At 46.8% G+C, this 14147-nt stretch overlaps 1 protein-coding gene across 1 annotated transcript in view; it reads right to left on the bottom strand.

Moving 5' to 3' along the window:
- Positions 1-14147, bottom strand: part of EML6 (EMAP like 6) — an 815949-nt gene that overhangs the window by 434330 nt on the left and 367472 nt on the right. The window contains exon 16 of the mRNA XM_029593447.1: positions 13275-13368. Within this exon, the coding sequence (XP_029449307.1) occupies positions 13275-13368 (94 nt within the window). The remainder of the gene's footprint in view (positions 1-13274; positions 13369-14147) is intronic.

Genomic DNA, 14147 nt, shown 5'->3' with positions numbered 1-14147 from the left:
TATGCACTGAAACCTCCACACCCAAATTCAAAAAGAAACTCAAAACATGGCTCTTCCTTCAAGCCTACCCCCCTTCACCCTCGCTTGCTAACCCCTCTCCCTCTGTGACCTACCTCTAACCTTTGCCTTTCACTAGGCCCCCCTTTTTTCCCCGACTTTTCCCCCAAACAAGAACCATCAATATCAACGAATGTATTGTTGAACCCTGTACATAACCTTATCCTTTTGTTATTGTTACTCATTCCCCTCTCCCAACTTATGTTACACCCAGTTGAATCCCTCAACTAAATTATCTAGTTTTTGCTTTGTTACTGTGTTTTACTGTTCTTTGTTCCTTGTAAAGGCAATGCCTATATATACCTTGGTTTTAAGTTACCTGTAAACCGACACGATGTGCAAACGGTTGTCGGTATATAAAACCGTTTAAATAAATAAATAAATAAATAAATGATAAGCCGACTCAAAAGGGGTTGAGCTGCAATTGGGTATCCCCTACTCCAAGGTGATTCGGTGAAATGGAACCGAGGTGTACCAGAATCGAAGGGTATGCTAGATAGCCTAAGAGATGGAGCGGTACAGAAAAAAGGGGCTAATACCTTTTTATGCACATCATCTGGTAAAATGTGTCCATTTGGAATGGTCATATTTACATGTGGAAGACTGTCATGAAGGGACCAGTACTTGAGAACACAGTCTGTGTTATACGATTGACCTGTGGGCAGGCGAATTGGTTCTGGAGTGATAAGTTGAGAAATATGGGGAGCATACTTGTCAAGGCCAGGACGTGATTATGAGAATCATTGGGAACCTGGCCTGTTGTAGCATCACCAGAGTTTAGGTTATGTGCGGTATCGGAAGAAACGCATATAGGAGGCCTTTGTTGCAGGGCGAACAAAGGTGTCCCTGGTAATAATTTCGATGTATGTGTAGGGAGTAGAATCTATCCACTCTGTGGTTGGATTCGGATGCCGAGGTCAAAATTGGTTTACCTTAACTGTAGAAGATTTTGCTCGCTACACATGGATTCAGAAACCATTCATGAGGATGGAGACAACTATGGAGATGGTCCGAAAAAGCGTTCGGCATGCCTATTAGATAAGTGGGCCATAGCTGCATGGAGTGAGCAAGGGTCCAGGGCAAGAGCTGCTAACCGATCCTGCACCTCTGGTCTTAGGTCTGAGGACTTCAACCAGGCCCACCTTCTTGCACTAATCCCTGCTGCAGACACTCTGGAGGCAGTGTCAAAAATATCATAGGCAGCGCGGACCTCATGCTTGCCAGCATCTAGACCTTTCTGAGCCAGAGCATTGAGTGGATCCTGAAATTGTTCTGGTAAAGATTCAGAGAAATCTTGGATCTGAGAAGCAATGCGAAATATGAGCATTGAACCATGGAAGACACGTCTGCCAAATGCATCTAGGGACTTCTGTTCATTCCCTGGAGGTATGGAGGAATGAGGTTTGGAACATCGTGCCTTCTTCTGGGCTGATTCCACAACCACAGAGTGATGATCCAGTTGTGATCTTTGAAAACCAGGAGCTGCCTGTACAAGATAGGTGGCATCTTTCTTACGGTTGACAGGTGGTACCGAACCTGGATGCTCCCAATTTCTCTTTAGCAGATCAATTAGGATTTCATGAATAGGAGTAGACATGATTTCCTTAGGAGCATCAAGAAACTGGAGTACTTCCAGCATCTTGTGCCTTGAATCCTCTTCCGTCTGAAGCTGAAATGGAATTATCTCAGACATTTCTTTAATAAATTAATAAAGGACAGATCCTCTGGAGGAGAACGTCTTCTCTCCTCAGAGGGAGATGGCTCTGAAGGTAAGTCATCAGTATCCTGGGGAGAATCATCAGTCCAAGGATCGTAAGGTTGATTACCAGCTCCCATAGGATCTCCAGAGGGGAGTATTGATGCTACTCCCAATGGACCAGGCCTAGGCATCGACGGCATTGGAGGTGGCACCGACGGCAGTGCCGATGGAGGCATAGGCACCGATGGAACCGGCGACATCGATGGATGAGTCTGTGGCAAGATCCCAGATGGCGGTATGGATATCTGTGTTTCTAAGTCCTCCGATGACAAAGGTATCGGCATGGAAGCCAGTGGAGATATCAGTGTCATCGGTTCCAGCAGCGGAAGAGCACCGATCAATTCATCCAGCTTGCCGAGTAGCGGTGTGAGCGCCATGGGAATCGGGCCAGTGACTGGGGCTGGCATTGGCACCAATGGAGGTTGAAAGCCCTGCAGTGCCTTACCGATGGCCTCTTGGATCATCCAATCCAATTCCTTGCAGAAGCCTGGGGTGTGGAACTCTGGAGTAGGAGGCAACACTGGCGTAGCTGGAGGGTCCACCGGTGAAAGTGGAGTCGCGGATCCCGGCACCAATGAAGGTGGGGAACATCTCGGTGACCCAGTCGCAGAGGAGGATGGGGCCTTCTCAGGATGGGATTTCTTTATTGGTGGCTCTGTCGACGCCGATGCCGAGGGTTTGCCTGGATCAGCGGGCTGAGCCTTCCGATGATGGTGTCGACGCTTTTCACAATGTTCTCCTCAGTCCTTCTTCTGAGGCGAATAGGAAGAAGTCGACGCCTCTGGAGTAGTCGATGCAGGTCGGGCAGCACCAGTGTCTCGCTGCTGGTGAGAGGTCGATGGTACCCGGCTCAGACAAAGTCGAAGGCGGTCAATGGAGTCGGGTTTTGACTGAAAAAGAAACTCCATCTTTTCTGAGCTGGCCTTACGACCCTTCGGTATCATTGGGACACATTTGGTGCAAGTTAGCATGTCATGGTCGGAACCCAAACACAATACACAAACCCTATGCGGGTCTGTGATGGACATTGTCCGAGGACAGTCAGGGCACCGATGAAAACCCAACGCCATGACTTTGACAAAATTTAGCCGCGGTGCAGTAGATGGCCAGTAGGCCCTGAAGGGAAAACACGACGGGAATTGACCGCAAATGAGGGTAAAGCCTTACCTTTCGACCGCAGATTACGGATATCGATAGGGGGCCCCTATGGGGTAGAATTTTTTGAAAATTTTGAAAGAAGTTCCGTGAGGAAAATTCCTGTCAGGAATCTCTAGAGAGCTCCTTAACCCGCATGGCTACTGCTGCGTGGAAAAAAAGAGACTGAAGGGAGACCACTGCTGGATGCAGGGTTAGTGCCATGCTGGGCATACCCAGTAGGTGCCAGTCAAAGTTCTAGAAACTTTGACAAAAGTGTTCCGTGATTGGGCTCCATCCTGATGATGTCACTCATATGTGAGGACTAGGGATGTGAATCATTTTTTGACGATTTAAAATATCGTCCGATAATTTTTAAATCGTCAAAAATCGTTAAAAAGTGCGATACAATAGAAATTCCCCCGATAACTCCCATTAGTGTGTCCACTAACGGGAGTTATTTGGGGGGGGGGGCGGGAAAACCGGCACCCCCAAAACAACCCCTAAACCCACCCTGACCCTTTAAAACTAATCCCTTACCTTCCCCCAACCTCCCAAACCCCCCAAAAATGTTTTAAATCACCTGGTGGTCCAGTGGAAGCCCCGGGACCGATTGCCACTCTCGGGCCGTCGGCTGCCACTATAAAAATTGGCGCCGATGGCCCTTTGCCCTTACCATGTGACAGGGTATGTGCGCCATTGGCCGGCCCCTGTCACATGGTAGGAGCACTTTAAAGATGGCGCCGGTCATCCAGTGCTCCTACCATGTGACAGGGGCCGGCCAATGGCACGGATACCCTGTCACATGGTAAGGGCAAAGGGGCCATCGGCGCCATTTTTATTAGTGGCAGCCGACGGCCCGAGAGCGGGAGATCGCTCCCGGGGCCCCCACTGGACCACCAGGTAATTTTAAAACATTTTTTGGGGGGTCAGGAGGGTGGGGGAGGCTAAGGGGTCAGTTTTAAAGGGTCAGGGTGGGTTTTTTGTTTATCGGATCGGGCGCAGCCGATAAACAAAAAACCAATCGGGCCGGACAATAAAAATTATAAGATTTGAATCGGAACCGGAACCAAACCGATTCCGGTTCTGATTCACATCTCTAGTGAGGACTACCATCCTGCTTGTCCTGTGAGAATATAAAATACATATATATCCACCACCCAGCACATGGACATGTATTTCAGCACATGCAAAGATTTGCAAAGTATTAAAAGCATGTACTTTCACTACCTATTTTATAAACATACATGCATTAATTTTAAGGTGAATTTTAAAAGCCCAACAAGTGCCAAAGCCAGAAGATATGCGCAGAAATCACGCCCATGCGAGCTGCACAGACTTTAAAAGGCACGCGAGTACGTGTGTATCTCCTGGTACATGCACAAAACTTTTTTCTTTAAAAAAGGGCAGGGCATGGCATGGGCATGGTTTGGGCGCGGCATGGGTGCTCTAGAATTTTTTAATGAAATCTGCACATAAATATTTACGCGCACAAGCAGGCACTGGGGTCTCCTACGACATAACTTTACTTCTGCTATGGATGTCGTGTAAATTGTAGAATAAAAAAATCTAGGCTAGTCAGCAGGGTTTGAAGGATCAGGGCTAACAGGGTAAAAAGGGAGCTATTTAGCTAGGAGGGTTAGGTAGTCCTATCCTTTACCTGGGCAAACTGGGGAACATGGTAATTGTGTCAGCGTGCATGACTTTTAAAATCCCTCCACTTTAAGTGGTAGAGGTGGCATATGCGCGCACATACACGAGCCCATATAAAATTGCATGCACATGTACATGCATACAGCCTATTTTATACCATGTGCGCATATATACATGTATATTATAAAATGGCCACATCCATTAATGCCAGGCAGCATATGCGTGTACATGTGCGCCCGCACAATTGTTTAAAATTTATAATGTGCAAAAAATATAGAACTTGTTTATATAAAACCCTGATGTATATGCAGAATTAGGTATATTGTTTAAAATGCACGTGTAATTGAAATCACCAGTTTGCCGATGCTGCCACATGTTCACCCAGTCCATCTCCAGTTCACCAAGACCCTCCTATTACTTCATTCAAACTCCTCCCAATTCACCCAGATCTCTCAACCAAAAATAGTAGACAACAGATGAGTCTAATATCAATTGTGCTAGTTAATAAGCAGGTATGATATTATGTGAATATTATCTAACATATTTGCATAAATCTTATAAAATAACAATTTGTACAATCTTTTGGCTTCCGCCCCAGAATGTCCCTAGACAGCCCCTTTTTTGGGCAGGTAAATGTGCATGCAAAACTAAAAATATGTGTGTACTTTTCAATGTTTATAAAATAGCATCTTTGCGTGCATATATGCTAATTTTACACTCATAATTCATTTGAAAATTAATTTATGGGTCAGTTTGCTCTGAAGCTTTTGGTATATTATGGGAGAAATTTTCAAACTGTCTGCACTGGTCAAAGACCATGCATATTTTGTATCCACAAGCATTGCACCAATTTTTAAAGCAAAGGTAAGCATGCATTTTCTCTTTGAAACATGCCATCATGTGGCCACTTGCATCTGCTTTTTCAGCAAGTAGATTTTTGCTGGAAAAGTACATGTAAAGTTTTCAAAAAGTCTTCTATGCACACACTTTGCCTTCCCTGACCTAAACATTCCACTGGGAATTCTTTTCTCAATGAGATCCATATTCCAAAGCCAAGTCGATGGATATTTTAAAGTTATCTGTCTAAATGGCCAGATTTGTGATATTTAGCCCCTTATTTGACTATATTTTAGCCAAATAAGTAATTATCTGGCTAAAATCTAGACGGACAAAAAAAAGAGATGTTCTGGGGGCGGTTCGAGGAGGAGTCAAGTTATCTGGCTAACTTAGCCAATTTTAAAGAATAACTGGCTAAGTTATCCAGCCTTGCATAGCCAGATAACTTGCTACTTTATCCAGATATCTTTTTTAGATATTCGGGTAAGAAGTACTGGGAAAGTTAAAAAAAAAAAAAAGAATGCAGGGCCCTGAGGTCCTATTTCGTCTCACCTCCCTATCATCAAATTTCACAGAAGCCATAATGGCCTTGCATTCCCCACCTCAGATCCCCTCCTACATCGATTAAATGAACCCTTGCATGCTGCTGACCATCCCTCACCAGCTTGAATGGAATTGGTGCTGCCATGAGATCATGAGAGGTCTTGAAGAGTAGATGTGAATCGGTTATTTACACTTTCGGATAATAGAAGGACTAGAGGGCATTCCATGAAGTTAGCAAGTAGCACATTTAAGGACTAGGGGGCATTCCATGAAGTTAGCAAGTAGCACATTCATGGAATGCCCCCTAGTCCTTCTATTATCCGAAAGTGTAAATAACCGATTCACATCGGTGCGTTGAGTGAAAATTGCGTTGAGTGAAAAATTCTTTCACTCAACGCACAATTAAGATCTGGAATTTGTTGCCAGAAGATGTGGTTAGTGCAGTTAGTGTAGCTGAGTTCAAAAAAGGTTTGGATAAGTTCTTGGAGGAGAAGTCCATTAACTGCTATTAATCGAGTTGACTTAGGGAATAGCCACTGCTATTAATTGCATCAGTAGCATGGGATCTTCTTGGTGTCTGGGTAATTGCCAGGTTCTTGTGGTCTGGTTTGGCCTCTGATGGAAACAGGATGCTGGGCTTGATAGACTCTTGGTCTGACCCAGCATGGCAATTTCTTATGTTCTTATCTACATAGGGACGGTATCTTTTAAACAGACACATGGGCGCACATGTGCACACGTTCGCCAGCCCACGCCCAGGAATGTGGTTATTTTACAACTTACACAGGAATACGTGCACATGTTATAAAATAGCCTGGCTGTGCATACATGTGCTAAATTTTAAGTGTGTGTGTGCCTGTTCACACAAATCTCGCTTCTATCACATAAGCATGGGGATTTTAAATGGGATGTCCGTTGACGCATTTGCCAGTTTTACCAGTCCATTCCCAGTTTACCCCTCCAATGCCCCTTGGTTTGATAGCCTGTACAACCCCCCATTTACGCCAGACCTTTTAAAATCCCTCTGAAATGACTTGCTACTTTTCTTTTCTTTATTTACATACCATCCATAGGAGAAGTAAAGTTACGTGGCAGGGGGCCTTGGTGTGCACTGGATCACATAAGTATTTATGTGCAAATTTCTGGTTAAAGTCCCAAAATGCCCATGTACCATCCATGCCCTGCCCAGACCATGCCCACACCATGCCCCTTTTTGAGAAGTTCCAAGATGTGCATGCAGCGGCATTTATGTGCATATCTGGGTGACTTTTAAAATCCGCTCGGCATGCAAAAACAGACATATTTGCACATCTCCTAATTTTGGTGCGCATTGGGCTTTTAAAATTCACCTTAAAGTGTCTGCCACACTTCCACCCACTTCCCCCCTCCCCGGACCCCAAAAAGCCCTACCAGGAACGGGATCTGAACTTACCTACTCCCAGCAACATTTAGCACAGCCTCTGTCAAAGCTGTGCTGGAAATGTAAACTACCCATAGCTTATGCTTCCAGCAGTAGAAAACAGAGTTGCTTACCTGTAACAGGTGTTGTCCTAGGATAGCAGGATTAGTCCTTACAGATGGGGTGACATCATCAGATGGAGCCCGGCACGGAAACCTTTTGTCAAAGTTCCTAGAACTTTGACTGGAACACTGAGCATGCCCAGCATGCCACTATCCACGCGTCCACGTGGGGTCCCTCTTCAGTCTCATAATATAGAATTCACGAGTGAAAAAATAAAACAACAAAACTCAGGCGAACCCAACTCTGCAGGGTGGCGGGCGGGTTTCCTGAGGAAAAACATCCTGCTATCCTAGGAGAACACTTGTTACGGGTAAGCAACTCTGCTTTCTCCTAGGACAAGCAGGATGGTAGTCCTCACTAGGGATGTGAATCGTTTTTTGACGATTTAAAATATCGTCCGATATATTTTAAATCATCAAAAATCGTTAGGGCCACGATACAATACCAATTCCCCCGATTTATCGTCAAAAAATCGTAAATCGGGGGAAGGGGGAGGGCAGGAAAACCGGCACACTAAAACCCCCTAAAACCCACCCCCGACCCTTTAAATTAAATCCCCCACCCTCCCGAACCCCCCCCAAATGCTTTAAATTACCTGGGGATCCAGCGGTGGTCCGGAACGGCGGCGGTCCGGAACGGCCCCCTCAATTGAATCGTGTTGTCTTCAGCCGGCGCCATTTTGCAAAATGGCCGCCGCAAAATGGCAGCGGCCATAGACCAAAACGATTCGACGCAGGAGGTCGTTCCGGACCCCCGCGGGACTTTTGGCAAGTCTTGTGGGGGTCAGGAGGCCCCCCCAAGCTGGCCAAAAGTTCCTGGGGGTCCAGCGGGGTTCCGGGAGCGATTTCCTGCCGCGAATCGTTTTCCGTACGGAAAATGGCGCCGGCAGGAGATCGACTGCAGGAGGTCATTCAGCGGCGGTCCGGAAGCCCCGCTGAACGACCTCCTGCAGTCGATCTCCTGCCGGCGCCATTTTCCGTACGGAAAACGATTCGCGGCAGGAAATCGCTCCCGGAACCCCGCTGGACCCCCAGGAACTTTTGGCCAGCTTGGGGGGGCCTCCTGACCCCCACAAGACTTGCCAAAAGTCCCGCGGGGGTCCGGAACGACCTCCTGCGTCGAATCATTTTGATCTATGGCCACCGCCATTTTGCGGTGGCCATTTTGCAAAATGGCGCCGGCTGAAGACAACACAATTCAATTGAGGGGGCCGTTCCGGACCGCCGCCGTTCCGAACCACCGCTGGATCCCCAGGTAATTTAAAGCATTTGGGGGGGGGGGTTCGGGAGGGTGGGGGATTTAATTTAAAGGGTCGGGGGTGGGTTTTAGGGGGTTTTAGTGTGGCGGCTCACGATTTTAACGATTTTCACGATAGTTTACACACCCAAACGGCAACAATACGATTCCCTCCCCCTCCCAGCCGAAATCGATCGTTAAGACGATCGAGGACACAATTCACATCTCTAGTCCTCACAGATGGGTGAATACCAAGCTACAGGCTGCTCCCTGCAATGAACACGACCAACCTGTACCGAAAACGGGTGCCAACAAGCTCAAAAACAACTGCGGTGCTGTTGGTAAGATAGGGAGGCAGCCTGATCCCAAATCATGGGTCTTAGGTAGGGAGAGTTGGGTTTAGGCCTGGAAGAGGTTGCGAAGGACCGAGTGGCCAAAGCTACTGTCTTGTTGACCATCCTTGTCCAAGCAGTAGTGGGCAGCGAACATGTTTATTTATTTATTTTAAATCTTTTCTATACCGTCATTTGGTGGGGACCATCACAACGGTTTACAATAAGGCACATAAAAGTAATGATTCTAAAATTTGTCAGTTTACACAGGTGCCATAATGTTCGGTAACATAGTTTGTTACCAATGTTAATTGTTAAATGTGATGAATCATGTCCAGGTCTCTCTCAGTTTTGAGTATAAAACTATCTTTAAACTTGTAACGTATCCTTTGTTGATGCGCTCTCTATTTAAAAAAACTACATACTTAGTGATTACCGTAGTGTGTGTGTGGGTGTTAGATTGTACGTACTTTGCCATGTTGCAGCACTACAGATTTCGGTGATGGGAACCACACGCAAGTGGGCTACTGATGCTGCCATAGCCCTCACAAAGTGAGCCTTAACCCGTCCTCCGAGCTGAAGGCCCACTTGTGCTTAGCAGAAGCAGACAGAATCTGCTAGCCAACTGGACAGAGTTTGCTAATCCACCGCAACTTCCAATCTATTCTTGTCGAAAGATATGAAGAGTTGAGTGGATTGCCTGTGGCCTGATGTGCATTCCAAACAGAAAGCTAAGGCCCTCTTGCAATCCAATGTGAGTAGAGCCTATTCGCCCTGGTGGGAATGGGGCCTCGGAAAAATGTGGGTAGAACGATGGACTGATTGAGGTGAAAATCAGTCACCACTTTAGGCAGACACTTGGGATGGGATAGGACCACCCTATCCTTAAACCATTTTGTGTAGGGTGAATATGTAACCAAGGCCTGAAGCTCACTAACCCTGCAAGCCGAAGTTACCGCCACCAGGAAGAGGACCTTCCAAGTGAGGAACTTCAGATCGTAGGAGCGCATAAGCTCAAAAGGATCTTGCATGAATCGCGCCAACACCACATTGAGGTCCCAGGACACAACAGGAGGCCAGAGGGAGGGCTTCAGTTGAAGCAGACCCTGCATAAAGCATCCTACTATGGGCTGCACAGAGATGGGCATGCCAGCAACAACCTGATGGTAAGCGCTGATGGCGCTCAGATGTACCCTGACCGAGGTGGTTTCAGCCCAGCCTTCGGAGAGGTGCCACAAATAGTCCAGCAACTTCGGAGTGGGGCAGGTGAATTGATCTAATCCATGACCCTCGCACCAAACAGAGAACCTCCTCCACTTCAGTCGTTAAGACTTTCTGATGGAAGGCTTCCTAGAAGTTACCAGCACCTGAGACACGTCATCAGAGAGGTCCAGGGGCTGCAAGAATAAGTGTTCAAAATCCAGGCATCAAGGCAAACACTCGGAGGTTTGGATGGCGCAGTCTGCTCCAATCCTGCGTTATCAGATCAGGTGTGGTCCGAAGACTGATAGGCTCTCTGACCAACAGGTCCCAAAGGAGCGGGAGCCAGACCTGTCTGGGCCAGTACAGGGCCACGAGAATCATGGTTCCCCGGTCTTGCTGGGGCTTCAAGAGAGTCTTCATGACCAGCAGAAGAGGAGGATACACGTACAGAAGACATGTGCCCCAATTCTAGGAAAAGGCGTCCAAGGCTGGAAGTCTTTCTGACCTGAACAGGAAACAGAATTTGCTCACCTTGCAGTTGCAGGGGGAGACAAAGAGATCCACATCCAGAGATCCCCACTGGCTGAAAATCCGGGCCGCCTCTGCCGGATTCAGTGATCACTCGTGTGGTTGAAATGAACAGCTCAGATGGTCTGCCACCACGTTCATTGCCCCGGCTAGATACATCGCTCTCAGGAACATGCCCTGCAACAGAACCCAGGACCAAATCTGTACCTCCTCTTGACAGTGGAGTACGACCCCGTGCCTCCTTGTTTATTGATGTACTGCACTCCCAACTGATTATCTGTCAGAATCAGGACTGCCTTGTGGGGCAAGCGGTCTCAAAATGCTCAAAGAGCATAACGAATCACCCGAAGCTCCAGGAAGTTTATCTGGTATGGAGATTCCTGAGCCGTCCACCGACCCTGCGTGTGGAGGTCATCCACATGCGCTCAAAACCTTGGGGGGAGGCACTGGTGGTAAGTACTACCTGAGGTGGGGCAGCCTGAAAAGGGACTCCCTGCTCCAGGTTGGATAGATTTTCCCACCAGATTAGGGAGACTTGTAGAGGTGGCGTTATATAAACACGTGCCTCTAGGTCCTGGAACGCCTGCTGCCACTGCGACCGCAATGTCCATTGTGCCCTGCACATGCAGAGGCAGGCGAACAGGGTGACATGGACAGATGCAGCCATGTGGCCCAAAAGATGAAACAGAGAATGAGCAGAAAACTGCGACGGCTGCAGACCAATCCTGCCAGTTAGAAACAAATATAGAAACATATAGAAATGACGGCAGAAGACGACCAAATAGCCCATCCAGTCTGCCCAGCAAGCTTTCACACTTATTTTTCTCATACTTATGTTACTCTGACCGCTGAGGTCAGGGCCCTTATTGGTAACTTTTTGGTTCTAATTTCCTTCCACCCCCGCCATAGGTTTTTTAAGTTACTGGCTACATGTAGTACATGTATATTCAACCAGATATTTATCCAGCTGAATATACAGAACAAGTTATCCGGATATCTTTAGCTGGATAACTTCTTAACTAATTGGCTTGCTGAATATGAACCCCAATATGGTTAAATAAGCACTGACTTTTTACTTGTGTAAATCACTTTGAGAACTATCTTCTATCTTTGACGTAACCACAATTATTTTATATACCATCGTTCCATGTGTAGATAACAATGGTTTACAAAGTGACATTCATAGTTATAGTTTCAGCAAACAAATGACAAAGAATGGTTATAGAGTGGGTATTCATGGATAGGTATTACATTCATCTAGTAAGAATTTCTCTTAACAGAAATAAAAAAAATTCAGAGTTTTAAGAACAAGATTAAGTCAAAGAAAATAAACAATCCATAATATATCGGGCTTGGTAGTGTGTCCGTCAGTTCTCACTCATGTTCCCCAGTCCGCTGATAGATAGCGCAGGCGGCTCACTGGCCACCTTGGAGGCTCAAACACGCCAGAGATACGAAGGACAGCGGCCATCGAGTGACAGGCAGAATAAAGCAGAGGAGACCCTGGCATGCCGCGAATGGAGCGCGTCCCGCGGCACACGCTCCTTTCGCGGCGAGGATGAAGACCTGGTGCGCCCTTCGCGGCGAAAAGGGAAGGCCCCCGTGTGCCGCGATCGGCGCGCCCGGGCCTTCATCTTCACTGTGAATGGAGCGTGTGCCGCGGGACGTGCTCCGTTCGCAGCATGCTGGGGTCTCCGCTGCTATTTTCTGCTCAAGGAGGAAATGGAAAGCCCCTGTGTGCCGTGAATGGCGCGCCGGGCCTTCATCTTCACCGCAAATGGGGCGCCAGGCCTTCATCTTCGCCACGAACAGCATGGGTCCCGCGGCATGCCGGTGAGAGAGAATGTGTGTCGGGGAGGGGAGGGTGAGTAAGAGCAGGAGGGTGTGAGAGAGCATGGGGGGGGATGCCAGTGAGAGAGAATGTGTGTGTAAGAGAGGGGGGGGGTGACAGAGAGCATGGTTGGTGAGAGGGGGGTGGGGAGGCTGTGAGAGAGAGCATGGGAGGTAAGAGAGGGTGGGTGGGGGGAAGCTTGACTGTGGGTTTCAGAGAGAGGGAGCCTATATGAGGGGAGGGGGATGCCGGTGAGAGAGAATGTGTGTGTGAAAGAGGAGGGGGGGGGGTGGGGGAGTGCGAGAGACAGCTTGGTTGGTAAGAGGGGGAGTGCGCGGGATGCTTGAGTGTGGGTTTCAGAGAGGGAGCCTATATGAGGGGATGTGTGTGTGTGCCAGAGAGTGAGGGAGCCTGTATGAGGGTGTGTGTATGTGGAAGGGACACTCTTACAGTGAATTTCTAGGGAAATTCTGCTCAAAACAAGAGCAGATGTGCCAATAAAAAGGCTCGCCGCCCCGGCGTAGAACAGGTACAGTTGCTAGTATTGTATAGTATTATACAAGCATTTATAAAACAATGTGGCTTTAAGCAACATATGGTATCTTTACCATGTACTAATTCTACCTATATCATTCTTACCTTGTTGTTGCTATCTTTTCTCCCTTTTTCCATTCCCAGAATACAATGGCATGGTTATCATCTAAACCAACAGACACCAAACTTTTTCCATCAGCTGTTTAAAAAATGCATATAAAAATCAGTTTGCAACAGTCAGGCTAAGATGTTTATTTTTCAACAGCACCTTATAAAAACATTAAATAAGATTATAGAACTTAGCAGCTACTTCTTAGATCAGTTCACAGTCAGAGGAACACTGAGGTGTGTTACAAATGTTCACAGGAGAGAAACTATAGAACCAATGGAAGTCTTAATCCCAATCTACAAGTACAATAAAATCTTCTAACACTGTAAATGATGACATGCTAGCACCTTATGGATGCTTCTCTCTTTACTACTGTCAAATTCCTTCTGTTCTGATCTCAATGAAAACAATAGGCAGAAGCAAAGGAAATCTTGCCTTCCTGCATTAATCTGCAAATAAGAAGTAGTTTTATTAGGACAGGATTATCCTCACCCCCTTAAATTAAAGAAGAAAAAAAACAGGTACTGTTCAGCCTACTACAGGTGGAGGATATGGAAAGTCACAGAAATGAAATGGAGGTATGGAGTGACAGAGAGAGAAATTCCAAAGGGAAAAGGAGTCTTAAAAAGAACAGAGACTACCATCATTCCAGCCATTGAACACTACTCTAATAAGTGCACCTGTTATGATAACATTTTCTCTATAAAAATATGGGTCAGACATACTAAGTAAGCATTTGTCCTATTTAAATAAAATGGACAAATCCCATTAGCAACCCAGCCCCATATTTGAAAACTCTTGCATTCGTTTCTATGACAGAAGTTTCCTTCATATAAACATTCTACTGAATCAAAATATTTTTTTCAAAA

This window comes from Rhinatrema bivittatum, chromosome 3 (genome assembly GCF_901001135.1).
Source record: "Rhinatrema bivittatum chromosome 3, aRhiBiv1.1, whole genome shotgun sequence".
NCBI classification, from domain to species: Eukaryota; Metazoa; Chordata; class Amphibia; order Gymnophiona; family Rhinatrematidae; genus Rhinatrema; species Rhinatrema bivittatum.
The sequence above is the reverse complement of the archived record's forward strand: the minus strand, read 5'-3'. Positions and strand labels throughout refer to the sequence as shown.